Source organism: Oncorhynchus clarkii, chromosome 10 (genome assembly GCF_045791955.1).
Source record: "Oncorhynchus clarkii lewisi isolate Uvic-CL-2024 chromosome 10, UVic_Ocla_1.0, whole genome shotgun sequence".
NCBI lineage: Eukaryota > Metazoa > Chordata > Actinopteri > Salmoniformes > Salmonidae > Oncorhynchus > Oncorhynchus clarkii.
Genome location: NC_092156.1, coordinates 42,208,001 through 42,231,315, shown reverse-complemented (window position 1 = coordinate 42,231,315; position 23,315 = coordinate 42,208,001). Strand labels below are relative to the sequence as shown.

The window sequence follows — 23,315 nt, the reverse complement described above, 5'->3', positions numbered from 1 at the left end:
GCCCGCCCCCACACTGCAACCTCACAAAGAGGAGAACAAATACACAATAAAAAGAGACATTATAGAGAGCCATCCAGCCGAACTAACCGAGTCTGACAACTGAGTCAGATCACAGCCAAGGGGGTAGAGGAGCAGAGAAAGAGAGAAAGTGAGAGAGGGAGAGAGGGGGAGAGAGGGATAGAGATGGGATCAAATCTCTTTTTAAATCGGCGTCTCCGCCGACTGTCTCAGTGTAGTCACGTTAGCTGTGTTACTTATGCCAATGCTAGGCCCATGTGCTAGCTGTGTGTGTGTGTGTGTGTGTGTGTGTGGTAGCAGCATTACACGTGTTAGCTATGTGTGTGTGTGGCTATGTGTGCGCGCGTGTGTGTGTGTGTGTGTGTGGCGAGAGGATACAGTCTGTTACGTTAGAGCCTGGGAAAAGGAGACGGGCCTCCCCCCTCTCTCTGTTCATTATCCTAATTAGTTTCTTAATGGCATACATTAAAAGTATGTCACTGGTTGGAGGAGGGTAGCAGGACCGATGGGAGAAAAGAAAGGAATAGATATACATCTACAGCGTGTGTAGAAAAACACATCTGTTCTATATCTTCCATATGTTCCTCATGTCAGATATGAGTATCAAGATCAACATCTAAGTAATAAAAAAAATACATTTTTTTCCCCCAGACGCGCTAATGTTTAAATGGTATTTCCTTGTTGTAGGCATGTTATAACACGTGCTTGCTCACAGACCATGTAAACTAAGTACCTCTCTCTCTGTCAGGCCTCAGAGGCACACGAGGTGGACTGACTGGCACCTGAGAGGTCTCAGTCTGTCTCTAGTACTTGAAGAGAAGAGGCACAGTCAGATTAAGGATGGTGAAGAGATCCTCTTCCTGGAGCCATTACATCATCACCCTCACGCTCCACACAGGCAGATTATTTGGCCTTTTCTACGTCTATTAAAGACTTGCCTGGGGGACTGTACACCATACCGAGAATTAAGCCTCTGGCATGACAGCAAATCCCATAGCCTTAGGGGTGGTATCAGAATGTGTGTGTATGTGTGTGTGTGTTACGCAGATCTACAAGTGCCTGTTCAAGCATGAGCTCCACCATGTTATAGTTAATACCGCAGTTAGAGATCAACTCTATATTACCCTGGTATCGTCCGTCCGTCCGTCTGTCTGTCTGTCCTTGTCCCTAGTGAACAGCTGGTGGAGTGAATTCCCCCAATCCCCTGACCACTGTAATCTCTCTCTCTGCTCACACGAATGTCTGTAAAAACAATGTCTGTGTGTGTGTGTGTGTGTGTGTGTGACAGAGAGAGAGTCCCTGCAGATTTCCTGCCGCCGTGTTTAAAAAGTGTGTGAACGTCTGTGTTAATGTGAGTTGCTGGCACAACCAGAAGGTTATTGAATCAGTGTGTTAAACCTTTTCAATCCAATTTTTTTGGAGAATTGTACGGAATGACATTCCTCAGCGAAGAAAACACACACACAGTACACACATGATGTTCGGTAAAGCACATGCAGAAAAACAGAGATGGATGCTTGAATAGACAAGCATGAACAAGCAGATACAAAGGCCATCTCTCATTTCTGTTGCACTCTCTCTCTACACACAAACACTCACAACTACAGCGTGGTACGGTTCTGATTGTTGACCTAGATCGGGGAAGCGACGTGTCACTTTGTGTTATTCACAGTCATCACACAGCCCCTCTCTTACACACACACAGGATCACACACGGAACAGTCACTGGACTGTTACTAGCGAGTGTTCCATGTTCTCTAACAGTCTCTTCTCTCCTCTCACAGTCTCTTCTCTCCTCTCACATGTATATGTATATATTTATATACAGTGGGGCAAAAAAGTATTTAGTCAGCCACCAATTGTGCAAGTTCTCCCACTTAAAAAGATGAGAGAGGCCTGTAATTTTCATGATAGGTACACTTCAACGATGACAGACAAAATGAGAAAAAAGATCCTGAAAATCACATTGTAGGATTTTTAATGATTTTATTTGCAAATTATGGTGGAAAATAAGTATTTGGTCACCTACAAACATGCAAGATTTCTGGCTCTCACAGACCTGTAACTTCTTCTTTAAGAGGCTCCTCTGTCCTCCACTCGTTACCTGTATTAATGGCACCTGTTTGAACTTGTTATCAGTATAAAAGACACCTGTCCACAACCTCAAACAGTCACACTCCAAACTCCACTATGGCCAAGACCAAAGAGCTGTCAAAGGACACCAGAAACAAAATTGTAGACCTGCACCAGGCTGGGAAGACTGAATCTGCAATAGGTAAGCAGCTTGGTTTGAATAAATCAACTGTGGGAGCAATTATTAGGAAATGGAAGACATACAAGACCACTGATAATCTCCCTCGATCTGGGGCTCCACGCAAGATCTCACCCCGTGGGGTCAAAATGATCACAAGAGCGGTGAGCAAAAATCCCAGAACCACACGGGGGGACCTAGTGAATGACCTGCAAAGAGCTGGGACCAAAGTAACAAAGCCTACCATCAGTAACACACTACGCCGCCAGGGACTCAAATCCTGCAGTGCCAGACGTGTCCCCCTGCTTAAGCCAGTACATGTCCAGGCCCATCTAAAGTTTGCTAGAGAGCATTTGGATGATCCAGAAGAAGATTGGGAGAATGTCAACTACAATAACTTTTTGGTAAAAACTCAACTCGTCGTGTTTGGAGGACAAAGAATGCTGAGTTCCATCCAAAGAACACCATACCTACTGTGAAGCATGGGGGTGGAAACATCATGCTTTGGGGCTGTTTTTCTGCAAAGGGACCAGGACGGCTGATCCGTGTAAAGGAAAGAATGAATGGGGCCATGTATCGTGAGATTTTGAGTGAAAACCTCCTTCCATCAGCAAGGGCATTGAAGATGAAACGTGGCTGGGTCTTTCAGCATGACAATGATCCCAAACACACCGCCCGGCAACGAAGGAGTGGCTTCGTAAGAAGCATTTCAAGGTCCTGGAGTGGCCTAGCCAGTCTCCAGATCTCAACCCCATAGAAAATCTTTGGAGGGAGTTGAAAGTCCGTGTTGCCCAACAACAGCCCCAAAACATCACTGCTCTAGAGGAGATCTGCATGGAGGAATGGGCCAAAATACCAGCAACAGTGTGTGAAAACCTTGTGAAGACTTACAGAAAACGTTTGACCTCTGTCATTGCCAACAAAGGGTATATAAAAAAGTATTGAGATAAACTTTTGTTATGGACCAAATACTTATTTTCCACCATAATTTGCAAATAAATTCATTAAAAATCCTACAATGTGATTTTCTGGATATTTTTCTCATTTTGTCTGTCATAGTTGAAGTGTACCTATGATGAACATTACAGGCCTCTCTCATCTTTTTAAGTGGGAGAACTTGCACAATTGGTGGCTGACTAAATACTTTTTTGCCCCACTGTAGATATATTTTACATGCAGGCATACACGCATGCGGAGACACACACAGAGCGAGCAAACGGTCTGCTCCTTTTCGCTATTTCAGTTTAACACTGATAAATAATCCAACTAGCTCCTCAATTATTAACCTCTCTACACAGCACACACTGATGCATTATGACACCATAAAACACACTGTCAATGGCCAACCTGCCAGCAGCCAACACACTCATACCCAGTGTGTGTCAGGCAGTCAGTCAAAACACACCCACCCATGCAGGCATGTACAGGCATGCACACAAGCACAGACAGTCACACTTGGAGCATCAGCTTGATAAAATGCCACACACAGACAGACGCCCTCCACTGTGAGGCAAGTCATTTAGAGTGAGCGTTTGGCTTGATGTGATCATGGTGCAGCATTGTTTGACTGCCTCTCTCATGTTGTTTTTTGGGATGGCTGTGGCTGAAGTGCTCCCACGGGAGCCGTATGACTGCTGAGTGATCAAACCTAGTCGACAGAGCTCCTATAAACAGCCGTACACGAAGACAACAGAGCAGGAGAACGCTCACTAAATGCTCGGACAGTAAAACACCTCTATGCAATCTAATATTCTTACAACATACCTGCATCCACTTGTCTGACTACATCTAATGAAAATAACTTGTGAGCACAATGCTTCACAAAGATAGACACACAACTGTACCTACACACACCAGTTAAAACCCAGAAGTGAGAAAAGTCACCATACCCACACACACCTGCAGCTTTGGCCCTAAGTTCCACACTGTAAAAAATGATATTCACCATGTCCCCACCTGGGATTTGAACACTCAACCTCTTGGTTCACAGCATGCTGAGCTTCCTGCTACGCCACCATGTCCAGGTCAATGACCGATCTCAACTCTTGCTAAAAGTACAATCAAGAAAAACGAATTGTATTAAATCATAGTGATTTAGGAGTAACATTAAAGCAGAATAATATTCCCCACTAACATTATTAGACAACTATACAGAAGAACCTCAAATTGCTGAAATAAGTCAATCAAATCAATGATGAGAGAACAGTCAGATTATCTGATAATTGGCACCGACATGGTGGAGTAGCAGGAAGATCGGAATGCCATGAACCAAGAGGTAGTGAGTTCAAATCCCAGGTGAGGACATGTTGAGTAATAACTACTGTATAAATTAACATGCACAATGTAATCATGTAAGTTAAAAGCACTGTTTGTGTGTGTAACCAGCTTTCTTTAGTTAAGATTCCCCCAAATTATAATTTAGAGCTGAGAAAACACACCATTTTAAATTGACTAGGTTTTCTCAAGTTGGAGCTAAGTTTTGGCCAACATTTTTTGTTCAGGTAACACTTGGAACGAAAAGTTTAGTAAACGGAAAACAAAAGGCTGTGGAACCAGTTACTTAATAATAATAAGTTGAAACAACTTGTTTTTTTGTATAGTCCATGTTGGCTGGCTAGGCTGGTTTGGTATGGGCATTGGTGGCCTATGTCTGGCTGCTTGACTGAGCTGTGGGCTGGAGACCCAGTCAATTCCCCCATTGCCCACTGTGCCCTTGAGCTCTCCACCATGCATTACTTCCAATTAAACACCAGTGCTCAAACGACATCAACATGTTGATGCAAATATGTAAAACAGCAGGCCGGTGAATGAACTCCCTCTCCTCACCCAGCTTTCTTTGTCTCTCAGTACTCCAACTCATTACTGCCATATTGGAAAAATTAACAAATGCCAATCAATATAGGTTAACTAGCTGTGATTTCCCCATGGTTATAGTACCCCCCCCCCCCCCCCCACACACACACACACACAGATGTAAAAACAAAGCCAGAATGCTCTCATCAAAAAACAAACATTTAACAACCATTTAAAAACTTAATTGGAAAAATATATATTGTCTATATGCAGTGAGGTGAGACATATTTTCCAAGTACTCTTGTTAGGATTTGCAATACAAGAGTGTGTCATCATTCCTTTCCATATCTCCTCAGTGTGGGGAGTGAGTGTGATGAGTGGCACTCAGTCTGACTGTCATGGCTGGATCAGAGCATGTAGAGCTCAGTCTGACTGTCATGGCTGGATCAGAGCATGTAGAGCTCAGTCTGCTGATCTGCTCCTGTCATGCAGGGGAGTACACACACTGCTGAGCCCCAGGCCTCTCATACACAAACACACACTGTCTACTACAGAGCTAGGAGAGAGGCTAGAAAACAGAGGTACAGTGGCACTGCTCAACACTGCTCTATCTGTGTCACTCATTGTGAGAGACATATGGAAATACTTTATCATGGAGACACAGAAATGCATCACAAACTGGAAAGATAGTGTTTCCATATTGCATACCACACATTTCTAAAATGTTTCCCTTTCCCCCCCTCACATATATCTCTCTCTCTCTCTCTCTCTCTCTCTTACACACACGCACGCACACAGGTCCCCTCACCTATTATGTAGTAGTCCGTCAGGGTCTTGAACTCGTGTCCCCACAGGTTGGGGGAGAACTCCTGGAACTTGATGGTGAAGCGCATGTCACTGTTGGGCTTGTCACAGGTGAGCAGCAGGTTGGGCGCGCCCATCACCTCACAGCGGTCGGCCTGCTCGCGCATGGACACCAGGTACAGCTTGTAGTACTCATACTCACTGGGGGAGCGGGGGCCTGGGGGGTTGGAGGCTGGGCAGATCAGGTCCAGACGATCCCCTATCTGGGGGTACAACACATACCCCCTGTCATCCTGGAACCTGCAGAGGGAGACAGAGAGAGGTGAGAATGGTATCCATGGCAACAAATGATTGACAGTGTGATATTTACCCATCTCTGTGTCTGACAGCTTGTGTTTGGAGAGGAGGCCTCTCATCTATTCATGGCACAGTTTGGAGGCACAGACGAGTGCCTGTGGGAGCACTGGGTGTGCGGGTACATGCATAGCTGTGGGAGTGGTATGTGTTTTTTCTTATGTGGATGAATGTGTGTTGGGGTGTGTGTGTGTGTGAGTGAGAGAGAGAGAGAGAGAGAGAGAGAGAGAGAGAGAGAGAGAGAGAGAGAGAGAGAGAGAGAGAGAGAGAGAGAGAGAGAGAGAGAGAGAGAGAGAGAGAGAGAGAGAGAGAGAGAGAGAGAGAGAGAGAGAGAGAGAGAGAGAGAGAGAGAGAGAGAGAGAGAGAGAGAGAGAGAGAGAGAGAGAGAGAGAGAGAGAGAGAGAGAGGAGAGGAGAGGAGAGGAGAGGAGAGAGAGAGAGAGAGAGAGAGAGAGAGAGAGAGAGCGAGAGCATCAGATTAGTCTTCTGCCAAGAATCCCAATCAACCACTAGCCTGTATTCTGGTAACCAGTAGCTCATGACTAGTAACATTCTCACTGGTTATGTTTCATTTAATAAATGAGATGAGAAAGTGGTTGAAAGGACAAAACAAGAGGAGAGATAGAGTTGTATTGTCACATACACTTGATAGGTGCAGTGAAATGTGTTGTTTTACACGGTCAGCCATAGTAGTATGATAGGTGCAGTGAAATGTGTTGTTTTACACGTTCAGCCATAGTAGTATGATAGGTGCAGTGAAATGTGTTGTTTTACACGGTCAGCCATAGTAGTATGATAGGTGCAGTGAAATGTGTTGTTTTACACGGTCAGCCATAGTAGCATGATAGGTGCAGTGAAATGTGTTGTTTTACACGTTCAGCCATAGTAGTATGATAGGTGCAGTGAAATGTGTTGTTTTACACGGTCAGCCATAGTAGTATGATAGGTGCAGTGAAATGTGTTGTTTTACACGGTCAGCCATAGTAGCATGATAGGTGCAGTGAAATGTGTTGTTTTACACGGTCAGCCATAGTAGCATGATAGGTGCAGTGAAATGTGTTGTTTTACACGGTCAGCCATAGTAGCATGATAGGTGCAGTGAAATGTGTTGTTTTACACGGTCAGCCATAGTAGCATGATAGGTGCAGTGAAATGTGTTGTTTTACACGGTCAGCCATAGTAGCATGATAGGTGCAGTGAAATGTGTTGTTTTACATGGTCAGCCATAGTAGCATGATAGGTGCAGTGAAATGTGTTGTTTTACACGGTCAGCCATAGTAGCATGATAGGTGCAGTGAAATGTGTTGTTTTACACGGTCAGCCATAGTAGCATGATAGGTGCAGTGAAATGTGTTGTTTTACACGGTCAGCCATAGTAGCATGATAGGTGCAGTGAAATGTGTTGTTTTACAGGGTCAGTCATAGTAGTAGGCCCCCTGGAGCATACTAGGGTTAAATAGAGTAGTTTGCTATTTTACAACTTGATGTTAGATGGTTCCTCCCCCTGAAAGTAGGCTATGGACCAGGAGGAACAGCAATCCCTGGTTCAGTTTATTTTAAACATCCTCCACAAACTTCAGCTAACTTTAGCCAAAATAAGCTAATAACCGATGGAAGTTTTTATTTCCTAATCACCTTTAAGTTTAAATCACCTTTAAGTAACATCAAACTACATTGATTTGAACAGATTTTGATTTTCTTCTGAATGTACATAGCTGATGTTTCTAGTGACTGTTAGCTGTGGTGTCTAAGGTTAGCTGATGTTTCTAGTGACTGTTAGTTGTGGTGTCTAAGGTTAGCTGATGTTTCTAGTGACTGTTAGTTGTGGTGTCTAAGGTTAGCTGATGTTTCTAGTGACTGTTAGCTGTGGTGTCTAAGGTTAGCTGATGTTTCTAGTGACTGTTAGCTGTGGTGTCTAAGGTTAGCTGATGTTTCTAGTGACTGTTAGTTGTGGTGTCTAAGGTTAGCTGATGTTTCTAGTGACTGTTAGCTGTGGTGTCTAAGGTTAGCTGATGTTTCTAGTGACTGTTAGTTGTGGTGTTTAAGGTTAGCTGATGTTTCTAGTGACTGTTACCTGTGGTGTCTAAGGTTAGCTGATGTTTCTAGTGACTGTTACCTGTGGTTCTAAGGTTAGCTGATATTTCTAGTGATTGTTAGCTGTGGTTCTAAGGTTAGCTGATGTTTCTAGTGATTGTTAGCTGTGGTTCTAAGGTTAGCTGATGTTTGAACTACATATTTTTCACCTTGGACATTCAAACCAGTGACCTTTCTGTTACTGGCCCAGTGCTCTAAACGCTAGGCTACTTGCCACCCTTAAAAAGAAAAGGGTGAACTCAACTAATGAAGAGAGAAACAGGGACAGAGAGACAGAGAGAGTGTATCGGAGGCTGAAATCTGAAAGGGTTTTCTGGGTCATGGTCCTGTCAGCTCCAGTGGGGATAGGGAGAGATAAGGCGCTTGTGGAGATAACACACAGGATGAGGAAACACATGCAGACACATTGTCAGACAGGCAAAGAGGAAGAGAAAACAGCGGGCTCCTTCAGAGAGACGGAGAGAGAGGGAGTGCCGTGTGTGTGACTGTGTTGCGTGGCCGATCTCAGGCACAACACACATTACCCTGTCATTAACACTACCAAGACTTTCGACAGGACTGCAATTTGCCACCGACCATAGTCAAACAGTGAACACTGCAGTACCGAGCAGCTTCAGTGAGGGAATGGAGGCTACAGGCTTGGATGAGTCCTCTGTCTGTGTTATTCTGCGTGCTTTCACAATGTTAGCCAGCAAGCTGGAGTAAAATGTAATTTTTAAAATAATAATCATTGACAACTAAGCTCTCTAATTGTTACTCTAATCCACAAATGGTCCCTCCCTAATAATCCTAGAGTAAATTATGCTGCCATGGTTTCCGCTTTTAATACAACTTCTTAGAATTGTGGGATTTCGCAGTGGTTTTTGTCGTCTGGCATTCCGATGTGAACCTCCCATGATTCTTGCTAAATCCAACAGCAGTTAACAGTCTGAGGACACATTTAATTCCGTGTGATTTCGCTGTCATTTCACGGTGCAACCATGCTAAACTCCCCACCTTGAGTCTCTCACAGACCTCCAGTCACAAGCTCAACGTAACAGAGAGTAGATTACACCACCAGATGACCATAGCTCTGCTTAGAATAACCCTTGAGCAGATGAAGGTACAGAGAGCATCAGCTCCCTGGCTCTCCATTAAGCGCTTACTGCCCTGAGAGCCTGGTGACATTTCAACACAGGGAGGGACAAGCAGACAAATCAACCAGGGAGCTCCAGGCTCCTTCATCCCTCTCCTTCCTTCTCTCAGATCAAGGTGTTTTGGAAGAGAGGGAAACAAGGTTTTGGGGCGTTTGACAGAGCATGATAATAAATCATTGGCTGTTACTTTCCCCTTGAGGTTTCTGCTGTGACATAGGCTACAGTACGAATGATGCAGTATGTACCATGTAGTGGCTTTAACCTGGGCTCTATTACAACGAGGTCCTGTTCCTGCTATGACCACATTTAGAGAGGCTTGAGGTTCACGGTGATCTGCACAGATAGAACAGATAGTGAGAGACAGTGACCTTTTCATTTGTCCGGACACATCGTGCACCTTCTGCTCAGCGCACGCATCGCATATATGCTCTCGTACACTCGTTATTCTACACACACAGTTAGCAATGTAAGTAGAGAATTACTGTGCAGGCCTTTGAGCCAGGCGTGTAAGCGGTCTCCTCTCTATGACTCCGAGTTGAGTAATCAAATCATGTCTGTCACGGTGTACCTTTTCACTTCTGCAGAGCCACATGTGCTCTGTTTAGGCATATAGTAATGCTTTGATACAGAGCATGTGTGCTATTTAAGTCTCCTTATTGGGACATTTCTAAGTGTACCATTTCTGTCCATCCTCCCATGACTCAACATCCCCATCATACTCGGCTATATTCAAGTTGCCAGTCAAGTGCGTATGTGACATCAGTGATTACTCTGCTGTCATAACCCGTAGCCTGAGGTCACATCCTGTACACTACGGGCCTGACGCAATTCAAGGCTACACGCCGTTGACCTTGCTAATAAGTGGGTTCAAAGTTTAATGCTGGGAATGAAGCCCACAACTATGTTGAGTATGGCTATGGTCCATGCTTCATAGCTGCAGTTGAAGTCGGAAGTTTGCATACACTTAGGTTGGAGTCATTCAAATTCGTTTTTCAACCACTCCACACATTTCTTGTGAACAAACTATAGTTTTGGCAAGTCGGTTAGGACATCTACTTTGTGCATGACACAAGTCATTTTTCCAACAATTGTTTACAGACCAATTACTTCACTTATAATTCACTGTATCACAATTCCAGTGGGTCAGAGGTTTACATACACTAAGTTGACTGTGCCTTTAAACAGCTTGGAAAATTCCAGAAAATTATGTCATGGCTTTAGAAGCTTCTGATAGGCTAATTAACATAATTTGAGTCAATTGGAAGTGTACCTGTGGATGTGTTTCAAGGCCTACCTTCAAACTCAGTGCCTGTTTGCTTGACATCATGGGAAAATCAATCAGCCAAGACCTCAGAAAGAAAATGTGTAAACCTCCACAAGTCTGGTTCATCCTTGGGAGCAATTTCCAAACCCCTGAAGGTACCACGTTCATCTGTACAAACAATAGTACGCAAGTATAAACACCATGGGACCACGCAGCCGTCATACCGCTCAGGAAGGAGACACGTTCTGTCTCCTAGAGATGAACGTACTTTGGTGTGAAAAGTGCAAATCAATCCCAGAACAACAGCAAAGGGCCTTGTGAAGATGCTGGAGGAAACAGGTACAAAAGTATTTATATTCACAGTAAAACGAGTCTTATATCGACATAACCTGAAAGGCAGCTTAGCAAGGAAGAAGCCACTGCTCCAAAACAGCCATAACAAAAAGCCAGACTACAGTTTGCAACTGCAAACTGGAGGAATGGCCCAAAATTCACCCAACTTATTGTGGGAAGCTTGTGGAAGTCTACCCGAAACACTTGACCCAAGTTAAACAATTGAAAGGCAATGCTACCAAATACTAATTGAGTGTATGTAAACTTCTGACCCACCGTGAATGTGATGAAATAAAAAAAAGTTGAAATGAATCATTCTCTCCACTATTATTCTGACATGTCACATTCTTAAAATAAAGTGGTGATCCTAACTGACCTAAGACGCTGCCTTTTTACTAGGATTAAATGCCTTATCGAGAACAGTTAGCTCAAGCAGTTGATTGATTCTCATCTGGAGAAACTTTCATCTGATCTCACATTGACGCTGAAGCGAACTACATGAATATTGCATTTTCTCCAACTTCTCTTTTTAAAACAATGCTAAATTAGTGCCTTCGTCAGAGCTGCTGATGAAACGGATTCTGATGCATTATTCAATGGTCGAGTTTTAAAACCGTGCCTTAAATGATGGATCCGGATTGCATACATAATATGACCTACTTATACCAGATGACACACAGGTCAAAGGAAGGGAAACCAAAGCTTACTTGACTTTTGATCAGGTCTTGACAGTCTCTACTTGTGGTCTGTGTGAGGCTACCCAGGGTTCAGTGTGTTGCTGAATCCCATGGCCTTATCACTGCAGTGGACAGATTGGAATGGCCTTTGGCCGCCTTCATGGCCCAGTGTTTATGGGAATGTGGGTGTTTGCTTCATTGCCTGCAATGTGCCCTCTCATCCTATTTGACTGCACTGGCTGTGGCTCTAGCTGTAACCCCACCTTTTGTGAATACACTTCCAGCTTCATGTTTGCTCACACCATTCTGCCTCACTGCTCTGTTGAAGATGATTTCAGGCAAACTTCCCCCGTAATCCCCCCTGCTGCTGCCCCTGCCCCAGTCTGGAGGTCCTGTATAGGGGAGGACTGTACCAGGATGCACCAGAGCCCGCAGTCCACTAAGCCAGCCAGGGACCAGGGCAGTCCAGCACCACCTCAGCCCAGTCGCCCACCCAGGGTGAACACGTTGGGAGATGGCCTGGTTCATTAGACCAGAGCTTTTATTGGCATGAGGTGGAACATGGTTTACCATCGACTTGAATTGTTTACAGGCCAGCCAGAAGAAAACAAAGCTGCTTTCTCAATTTTACACAGAGCTCTCAGGGTTTCATACCATAGATCATTAATGCCAATAAACTGTACAACACTGTAATTCAGTGTCTAGAAATATGTGTAAATGTCAATTTTGTCCCATAACACAGCACTGTTTGGTGAATTGCTGATACCGTGCCCTTCTAGGACCCTTTACCCCAGAACTGCTAAGTGGGTCCTTTCAGAGTGTTGTTTAGAGCCTTTATTTAATTAGTTAAGTACTAAAGAGATAAAAAGCCACATTCCTACGCCATGACTCAGTCCCCATCAGACTCTGGCCTTAACATAGGCCAACCTTGACACAAGCGGAGCTCAGACGCAGGCACACCCCTCTAAAGGGCTCTCCAGTGTTTTCACAGTTTACGCAAACGGGAGCTCAGTTTGCGACGCCTTACAAAAAAAGATTCAGCTTCACGAAAGTAGAGAGGTACGCAAAAAAAGCTCCATCGGATCCATTTGCGGACTGTGTGGAGCCCTTAAGGTCGGTTTGTTACAAGTGGGGTCTTGTAGTTCAGAGCGTTGAATGAAGTTTTCGTGTGACACTTCACTTGACACCTAGCGTCATAACGCTTTATGACAAGGTCCTAGCACGTCACAACAGCTGACATAACATGTCCTATGTTATGACGATATTATGAACTTTTATGTCAGCTGTTGACATGACATGGTTATGACCGTGTTACGACGGTAGGTATCCAGTAAAGGGTCACCAAGTTTTCGAAACGGGGAGTGGAACCGTGTTTGTCTGACTCCCAGGATGTATCAGGCTATGAGAGGGATACATGTACCCAAATGCCCAGGACTCTAACCACACGTGAAAAGGCTCATAAAACCCAAATCACAGGGCTGATTAAAGATGAGAAGACTTAAAATAGCACTTCCTTTTGTTTGGAGGATGAGTGAAGCAGAAAGTCAGTCAGAGAGAACAACTCCCTGGTCCCTTCTCTCTCTCCCTCCTTTTCCCTTTGTCTTCTTCATTCCTGTCTTCCTTGCATACTAGCACGCCAGGGAATGTCTAGGTTTCCCATTCTTTGTAATATTTTTGAATAAGACGTTTCATACGAGAGAAGTGTGTGCATTTGAAGCAGAAAGACATACTGAATGTGCAACTTCAGAGACAAAGCACGAGAGAGAGAGAGAGAGAGAGAGAGAGAGCAAAACAAAGTGAGACGGGGTAAAGAGCGAGTGGGGTTCAATTAGGAGAATGTTGAAGGGGAAACATTAGTCTGGTTTGTTAAAACAACTACATGTCCTTCTTATTACTGACATGGCTCTTGGACCCTGTTCTCCATTCGATGGTCCCCCAATTGCACAAAACAAGGCATACAGAAAATATTATTCACGCCACTTAACCTTTACAAAAGAGAGAGAGAGAGGAGTAGATGGAGAACGAAACAGGATGCAGGAATAGAGAGAAACAAGGAGATATGAGAGAGAGGCACATGGAGAGAAGGGAGGGAAAATTAGCTAAAAAAAAAAAATTGAAAGTTCATATAGATGAGACAAGCACAAAAACAAGGGAAAAGCAAGCGTTTTTATTATAGTGATGCACTGTTCTGAGAATCCATTTCATATTGGAGGGAACATACATCATCACCCCCCCCCCCCCCCCCACCTCACAGTGAAACCCTCATCAGCGCAATCTTAAGACTGCAATTACTCCATTATTCGCCACATGCTCTCATGCTCTGCCAAGACTTTGAAGGCATGCCAGGGAAGCACCTTTGAAACAGAACATTAAAAACGAGGAGGGCGGTGAAAGGGAATTTGAAAATGATACTGGCAGGTAGCTACTAGGGTGGGTAAAATGTTAGTGTGTGGGTGAACACCCAGGTCCGTGATACAGGTCAGTCTTCGACGTCCATCCATGTCTGAGGACATCAGAGAGATGAAGTGGAAACCAGCCACTAGGGGCAACAGTGAGCGCTGTTACCTTCAAGTAGGTTTTGGTTTTGCTAGGGCATTGTGGATGGGGATGCGGATGCGGATGGATTTAAGCATCTGCCTCGATTCCAAAGGTTTGAAGATAAAACAAAAATGACTTTGTATTATCCCAAACCTTAATCCTTGTCCCTTAAGCATTCAGAGTTACTGCCTAAAATGAAGATGTCTGAGTTACTGCCTAAAATGAAGATGTCTGAGTTACTGCCTAAAATGAAGATGTCTGAGTTACTGCCTAAAATTAAGATGTCTGAGTTAATGCCTAAACGTAACCTTTAACACTTCGAAATGTGACGTTTGAGAAACATGGATGACCGTCTAATTCTGACGTGAGGCTGTGAGAGATAGATGGAGTGTAAAGGCGTCCACGTGATTCACAGCCGAAACAGTTCGCAAGAGTCCGTGCATATATTATGACAACATTTGTGTTCATTTTGGACTTCGGGTAAGGGGTTTTTCAGTTGTTTCAGTTTCAGTTGTTTAGGCACGTCACTTTTTTATATCCTTCCTGTTTGGCCCTGTCTGGGGGTGTCCTCAGATGGGGCCACAGTGTCTCCTGACCCCTCCTGTCTCAGCCTCCAGTATTTATGCTGCAGTAGTTTATGTGTCGGGGGGCTGGAGTCAGTTTGTTATATCTGGAGTACTTCTCCTGTCCTATTCGGTGTCCTGTGTGAATTTAAGTGTGCCCTCTCTAATTCTCTATTTCTTTCTCTCTCTCTCGGAGGACCTGAACCCTAGGACCATGCCTCAGGACTACCTGACATGATGACTCCTTGCTGTCCCCAGTCCACCTGGCCATGCTGCTGCTCCAGTTTCAACTGTTCTGGCTTATTATTATTGGACCATGCTGGTCATTTATGAACATTTGAACATCTTGGCCATGTTCTGTTATAATCTTCACCCGGCACAGCCAGAAGAGGACTGGCCACCCCACATAGCCTGGTTCCTCTCTAGGTTTCTTCCTAGGTTTTGGCCTTTCTAGGGAGTTTTTCCTAGCCACCGTGCTTCTACACCTGCATTGCTTGCTGTTTGGGGTTTTAGGCTGGGTTTCTGTACAGCACTTTGAGATATCAGCTGATGTACAAAGGGCTATATAAATACATTTGATTTGATTTTTCGAGGCCAGCCGAATTTCGGGAGCCAAATTCTACGCCCCTTCGTCCGTGATTGGGCAACAGTAGGGATTCTTCTTTAAAGTATTGTCATTCAACAAGAGACGACTTGTTTTGATGCACATTTTTTCTTTCGGAAATACTGCACCAAAATGTATTTTGCGCGACTAAGAGCTCCTCGGCAAAAACATACAAATTTATGACAGATTTCTTGAGTTATCTTAGATTAATTCTGGCTATTTTGAGGAAGTGTATACTGCCTACGGCATCTTCAATAGGAGAAACAGTCTTATTGGCGTTTTTTTCTCATTCTTTTCAAGCGAAGGTCTTTGAAGGGAGTATGCGAGCACACTCGTTCGGGTCGTCTAGCCGACTTCGGTTAAAGGGTGCATGCTGACGCCTTAAGCCATACACCTACTACAAAACATGTGAAAGGGAGGAAAGTTCTTTATGTCATGCACCCTTTAACTGATTTACTCATCACTCTTGAATCCTGCCCATATCCCTGGGCAAGAGTTGATGAAACCATTGGATTACTGAAGAGATTCCATCAGATTAGTCTTCTGCCAAGAATCCCAAGCAATGCCGCAAATGCAGCTTCCACCACTAGCCTGTATTCTGACATCCAGTAGTTTATGACTGGTAACATTCTCACCGGTTAGGTTTTATTTAATAAATCAGCTCCAGATAGCTCTGTGGCTATTCATTATGGTAACAATCTCAGGTAAAAGAGGGCACACGGAGAGATGGAGCTACTGAGTAAGTGATAAAAAAATACTTGATGTTAGATGGTTCCTCAACACGAAAGTAGTCTATGGGCCAGGAGAAACTGTAATCCCTGGTTCAGTTTTCTTTAAAACAGCCTCTACAAAACTTCAGCCACCATAAGCTACCAATGGAAGTCATGCGACATGAATTTATTATTTTGCTTTGTTTACATGCCCCCAGCACTTCCATTCATTGCTAGCTGTAAATAGTGAACTGCTCCTTTAAGTGCCTTGCTCAAGGACACGTCGACAGATTTTCCACCTTGCCAGCTCGGGTATTCGAACCAGTGACCCTTCGGTTACTGGCCCAACGCTCTAACCACTAGGCTACCAGCAGAGAAAGCGAGTGAGCGAGAGAAAAAAAAAATCCCCCTCACATAATGCTTTGTTGTCTGACTGACAGTGGTGCACTCCACAAGAGGGGACGGCTGGGTGTGTGTTGAGTAGGAGGATTACCCTCCCTTACCCTCACACCCCTAATCCGAGGTCAAGTGGTACAGCTCATTTGGTGCTGTTACCAAAGTCACCTTCACAAGTCTATGGAAAACTTTTGTTTGGTCGCACATTCAGTATTTCACTGCAAGCATGCATACATTTCACACAAGCTTGCTCATATACAGACAGCTCGCCTATTCATACACGTCCCAGAGCACTTTCCTTTGCCCTTCTTCATTTGACACTGTTTATTCTCCCCAGTTCAATCTAGACTGTTAAATATTTAGACTGGAAAATACACAGGTTTAACACAGACACGCCTAGGCATTCATAGTAACCCCCCCCCAACCATCGCACACGGCTGTCTGAGCAGGAGGTGTCAAAGGAGGACAGGGGTGGATTTTGTTCCTCACTGGATGAGTAAACAAGGCGAGTCTAAACACTCTGACTGAGACAGCCGCTGAGTGACTGACTGGGAATATACCCCCACACACCCAACAACAATGATACCCACACCCCTAGGAACAACATGCACAAACACAAACTCAGGCAAGTAAACACACACACACTCCTTTCTGACACAGACATCACACTCACTCCAACTCTGAGGGTGTAACACTCTGGCTGTATGTGGCAGTGTAATCTTTCAAAAGGTTTTAATCTGAAACGCTTAGCCCAGCTAACCAGGCTTTTTATCCTCAGCCAATTAGCACGCGATTCATTACATACTGAGCAGCCTGTGAAGTATTCATTTTGAATGCCCACTTAAGGGGGAAGAGATGTACAGCCACTTCGCCTTACACGACTCTGCCTCAGATGTAAAATCCAAATCAAAGTTTGTCACTTGCTCCGAATACAACAGGTGTAGACCTTACAGTTAAATGCTTACTAGTCCGGGTAGCCATTTGATCACCTGTTCAGGAGTCTTATGGCTTGGGGGTAAAAACTGTTGAGAAGCCTTTTTGTCCTAGACTTGGCACTCTGGTACCGCTTGCCATGCGGTAGTAGAGAGAACTGGGATGGGTGGGGTCTTTGACCATTTTTAGAGCCTTCCTCTGACACCGCCTGGTGTAGAGGTCCTGGAATGCAGGAAGCTTAGCCCCAGTGATGTACTCGGCCATACGCACTACCCTCTGTAGTGCCTTGTGGTCGGAGGCCGAGCAATGACCAGGCAGTGATGCAACCATGCTCTCGATGTTGCAGCTGTAGAACCTTTTGAGGATCTCAGGTCCCATACCAAATCTTTTTAGTTTCCTGAGGGGAAATAGGCTTTGTCGTGCCCTCTTCACGACTGTCTTGGTGTGTTTGGGCCATACTAGTTTGTTGGTCATGTGGACACTAAGGAACTTGAAGCTCTCAACCTGCTCCACTACAGCCCCGTCGATGGGAATGGGGGCGTGCTCGGTCCTCCTTTTCCTGTAGTCCACAATCATCTCTTTAGTCTTGGTTACATTCAGGGATAGGTTGTTATTCTGGCACCACCCGGCCAGGTGTCTGACCTCCTCCCTATAGGCTGTCTCGTCGTTGTCGATGATCAGGCTGTTGTGTCGTCTGCAAACTTGGTGTTGGAGTCGTGCCTGGCCATGCAGTCGTGGGTGAACAGGGAGTACAGGAAGGGACTGAGCACGCACCCCTGAGGGACTCCAGTGTTAAGGATCAGCGTGGCAGATGTGTTGCTACCTACCCTCACCACCTGGGGGGCTCCCTGCACTCCCTAACTCCACTCACTCATCTTATATCCATGTTTAGAGTGTGTGATTTTCTATATCTGTACTGAACATGTTTCTCTATTCATTGCCTGTGTCTGTCTGTCTGTTGTGTGTTGGTCGTCTTGGCCATCAGGAGTCTGAGGAAGAGCTGTCTAACAGGCCATGAGTAAACCCATTGACCTTTTCATATATCGGAGGAACATTAGATTCCATACGGATGAGAGATTCTCAGCAGTAGCACAGAGCTCACACTCAGTGTGTCCCTCTATCCGGGCCCACTTAAAAAGACTCATCAGACCCAACTCTAGGTTATTTTTCGTCTCTCCATCTCGTGGTTGCATCTTTTCATCTCTTCATATTCCCCTCCTTTCACCGGCCACTCTCAACATCTTGACTCTTCTCGATAATTGTACCCCCTTATTGCAACTCACTTAACAAAACCCTCTCATGAATACATTATTAATTAATTAGAGTGACATTTGGGCAGTTTATTCATGCATCTATTCTGTCTATGGAAACGTAACCTAACAACTACAAGGTGATTTGGGTAGCAAAAGTCGTGTAGGCCTATTTAATCAAACCTTCTTTGATTGTTCAACTGTGTATCTGTGTCTGTCCTCACACGAGAGAGAAATTAAGGCCTAGCTTATGAATTGATGCACAATTACTGCATGCTTGCCAATAGGTGAGAGTCTGGGCTTTGACAAAAGAGGAGCTTGCTTGAACAGCGTTGGACAAATCCAGGCCAAGTTCTCACTGGCTTTTATAATTCCCCATTCGCAAACTCAGCATGAGTCCACGCAGGCGGGAGGGGAGGGTCGAAATCTCGGAGGGCACGCACGCGACCCTTTATGAGGGTGCAATCATGCATGAAGAAAGACCACCCCCTCTCTCACACAAGCATCTGCCATAAACAGGCATTCCCATGCTTAACAACCCAAGTGCGGTCTGCTTGCTCTCTCTCTACAGCCAGAAAGGTAGACTATAGTTTTACACTAGTCTATATGGAACTATAGGCACAGGACACCAGGGTTGGGCTCATTTCAGAATCTTGGAATTGACCCCCATTCAACTCATGAGTTGAAATTAGAATTGGCCACATCCCACAGGAAGTAGAATTTAATTCAATACAATTTAAATAAATTCCACTCAGTCATATAGTGTTCACGTGCTAGTCAGAACTAGGAAACTCTGAAATGTCCAACTTACTGTAGTAATACATGTGCCTTGTTTGACAAGTAAACACGGTGGAAATTTCAGAGTTTCCTGGTTCCGACTAGCACGAGTTTAATTCAATCTGACAGGTCACACTTCCAGATACCAAAGAATATACAGTATATATACACAAAGGTATGTGGACACCTTCAAATTAGTGGATTTGGCTATTTCAGCCACACCCGTTGCTGACAGGTGTATAAATTCGAGCACACAGCCATGCAATCTCAATAGACTAACATTGGCAGTGGAATGTCCTTACTGAATAGCTCAGTGACTTTCAATGTGGCACTGTCATAGGATGCCACCTTTCCAACAAGTCAGTTTGTCAAATTTCTGCCTTGCTAGAGCTGCCCTGGTCAACTGTAAGTGCTGTTATTGTGAAGTGGAAAAATCTAGGAGCAACAACGGCTCAGCCGTGAAGTGGTTGGCCACACAACCTCACAGAACAGGACAGACGATTGCTGAAGCACGTAAAAGTCGTCTGTCATCGGTTGCAACACTCACTACGGAGTTCCAAACTTCCTCTGGAAGCAACGTCAGTACAATAACTACTTGTCGGAAGCTTCATGAAATGGGTTTCCATGGCCGAGCAGCCACACACAAGCCTAAGATCATCATGCCCAAATCCAAGAGTCGGCTGGAGTGGTGTAAAGCTCACTGCAATTGGACTCTGGAGCAGTGGAAACGCATTCTTTGGAGTGATGAATCACACTTCACCATCTGGCAGTCTGATATGTGGCTTTGGGGGATGCCAGGAGAACGCTACTTGCCCAAATGCATAGTGTCAACTGTAAAGTTTTGTGAAGGAGGAACAATGGTTTGGGGCTGTTTTTCATGGTTTGGACTAAGCCAATTAGTTGCAGTGAAGGGAAATCGCAATGCTACAGCATACAATGACATTCTAGACGATTCTGTGCTTCCAACTTTGTGATAATTTAGGGAAGGCCCTTTCCTGTTTCAGCATGACAATGCCCCCATGCAGAAAGCGAGGTCCATAAAGAAATGGTTTGTCAAGATTGGTGTGGAAGAACTTAACTGGCCTGCACAGAGCCCTGACCTCAACCCCATCAAAAACCTTTGGGATGAATTGGAACGCCGACTGCGAGCCAGGCCTAATCACCCAACATGTTCAACATGCAGGTGTCCACATACTTTTGTAGTGTATCACTTTTCTCTGGAGACAAATGTTCATATAATCTTTTAACTAATTGCTTAGAATAGACTAGATTTCCAGCACAATTTCATTTGTTTGGCTTCTTTTTGAAAGCCACAGGGTCAACTTGAGGGTTGAACTAATACATTCTGGTAAATAATATATATATAATAATTCAAATGTAAGTGATTAATGAAATATAATATCTTAGAAAATTCACATTTAATATTTGATATGCATGTTTTATGTACAATATTTATATTTGTATAGACCAGGCCTTGAAGTGACATTTGAATTAAATTATATTTCCTTTATTCAAATTTGAATTCTGTATCCCGTTTACTATTTCAATTAAAATTCAAGAATTGAAATTGGATATATTCTAAATTAAGCCCAACCCTGCAGGACACACATCTCTGTTGAATAGAACCCGTGTCCGACTTCGCTGGACATTATGTGCCAGGAGACTCCCGTCTTCCTCTCCAATGAAGTCAGTATCCCCACCACCACTATTCACCTCCACCAGCAACAAGTAGCTTAGCCCAGTGTATAGTTGGATATTGAGTGAACTCATGTCATTAGACCTGAAATCGAAGCTTACAAAATAATCTGTGTCCCCAAGGTGCGCATGATCCCCATGAGTTGGTAGTTGTAATTGTTGCGTTCAGTATGTTTCTCCAAAGGCCACTCTGCCGGACTGCAATGTCACCTAAATAACGCACAGTTATTCGCGTTGACAGCCTGTAAAGACACGGTGTACACGAGTGACATGTATTCAGTCAGTCATAATCAGACAGTTTTTTTTGGGGGGGGGGGGGGGATAGACGACGACGACTTATAAATACATCTAAACTAGTCTATATGACAGCGTTTAACCACGTACCTCTTGTTCAACGTATTCCAGTAAATAGGTTCCATGTTACCTGCAGCTATTCCCAGTAGATCCACAAGAAAGATAAAAATAAATCCCAAGCCATTACAGCCGTCCCAAAACGCCAAAGCCATCCCTGCTCCTCGGCTCTCTCCTGCCATTTTACCCCAAAAAGTGACGGGGAATCGATTCAGACAAAGAATCGTTTGGAGACTGCGAACGAAGTTCACGAAATCCCTGGAAGCGCACAGCTATTGTGCGACTTCGGAAACCGCATAAGAAAAAACGTCCCAAAAATCAAGACAACAACATTCAGAGTAGTTGGAATGTGGTTAGAGAGAATGTGTCAACCTCTTGAGTTTAAAGTGCATTAGTGGCAATATTCAGCTTTCTGGTTTAAAATGTGTCCAGCAATTATGGACATTATTGCATGACAAAGCCTATATCTATCAGCTCTCCTAATGTCACCTCTCCAGACAAATGCAAATGCGTTGAAGGTCGCGAATATCGGAGTAACGGCATTCTACCACTTTGGAAGCGTAATTTTGGATAGCGGGCGTTTATCTTCATTGGCAAAGTGCCATTGCCCACCTTGCCACGCAGATGCACTGGTTTGCTTGCTCAAATGACCGACTCATGCAGCCTAGTCCAATGTTGTATAAGAAAACATTCGCTGACCCAAGTTGATCGCCTATTCGCTGTGCTCTTGAATGCTTAACGCATTAAGGATTTTCTCGCTTTCTCCATTGTTATGCCTTCTGCGTCTTAGCGCACACAAAAAAATGCCCATTCTATCCGTCATTTATCCTTTCCGCTATTATGGCACAATCTTGGCATTAAAAAAGATCAAGTCAAACTTAGGTCAAACTTCAAAAAGGACAGGCAGTCACTGAATATTGCCATATTAAACATATTGCATCTCGATTAACTCGTTTTGATCAAAGCCAGTTTCCTGAGAGGGCTCTAATGTTCACTATACTGCTTTATGTTCGTTGCATCCTTCTCTCTCAACCTCGTACTATGCTGCACACTGATAGAGTAGCTAGGTATAGGGATGGAGTGCAGTAGCCCATGCTATGCAAGACTACTTGTGTTCCAGAGTGTAGCTCTGGGAGATCCCCTTAATATTATCACCACCCAAACTGATGACATGCCCAAATGAAACATGCTCTCTAAATCAGTATAACACGAATTGGAACAACTTCCCACATAATGTATATCATCATCCTTTCGCCATTATGGCAGCGACGGGTCGACTTCGGAGTGTCTAATGCCGACAGTGGCCAAGGAACAGTGAAAGGGCATGTAGCCTATAACCAACATATTTTGCCCCGAATATTGTGGCAGATGCCTGTCAAATGTTGGTTAAGAAATGCCAGATGTGCAGTAACAAGCTTGTAGCTCCCCCAGCCGTTATTCTGTAACAGATGCTATTCATTTATAATATAACAATTCAGCAACTCATTTCCAGTAGTTTCATGATTGGAAAAGCAGAAAAGAGAGCGGAGTAAAGTGCAGAGTATAGGACAACAAAACTGAACCTACCATGCCCCCACGTGGGCAACATGTAAAACCGCAGGCAGTGTAATATCACATTGTACGGTCTTTGGTAATACGTAAGAGGTAAGACCGATCGCCAAGAACGTCGGACGTGCGCAGTAGATCACAGCTGAGCGTCGACGAACAGTGGCAATTCAACTTGTGGAATCGTCGGGAAAGGACGTCCTGTTAGTCGGTCTTCCCTTTAAAACAAT

The 23,315-nt window shown here is 44.3% G+C and overlaps 1 protein-coding gene across 1 annotated transcript in view; it reads right to left on the bottom strand.

The window, feature by feature from the left end:
* Window positions 1-22,567, bottom strand: part of LOC139419560 (ephrin-B3-like) — a 33,314-nt gene extending 10,747 nt beyond the window's left edge. The window contains exons 1-2 of the mRNA XM_071169531.1: window positions 21,574-22,567; window positions 5,871-6,166 (exon numbers count right to left, since the gene is read on the bottom strand). Of these exons, the coding sequence (XP_071025632.1) occupies window positions 5,871-6,166; window positions 21,574-21,722 (445 nt within the window). The 5' untranslated portion in view covers window positions 21,723-22,567. The remainder of the gene's footprint in view (window positions 1-5,870; window positions 6,167-21,573) is intronic.
* Between the last annotated feature and the right edge of the window lie 748 nt (window positions 22,568-23,315).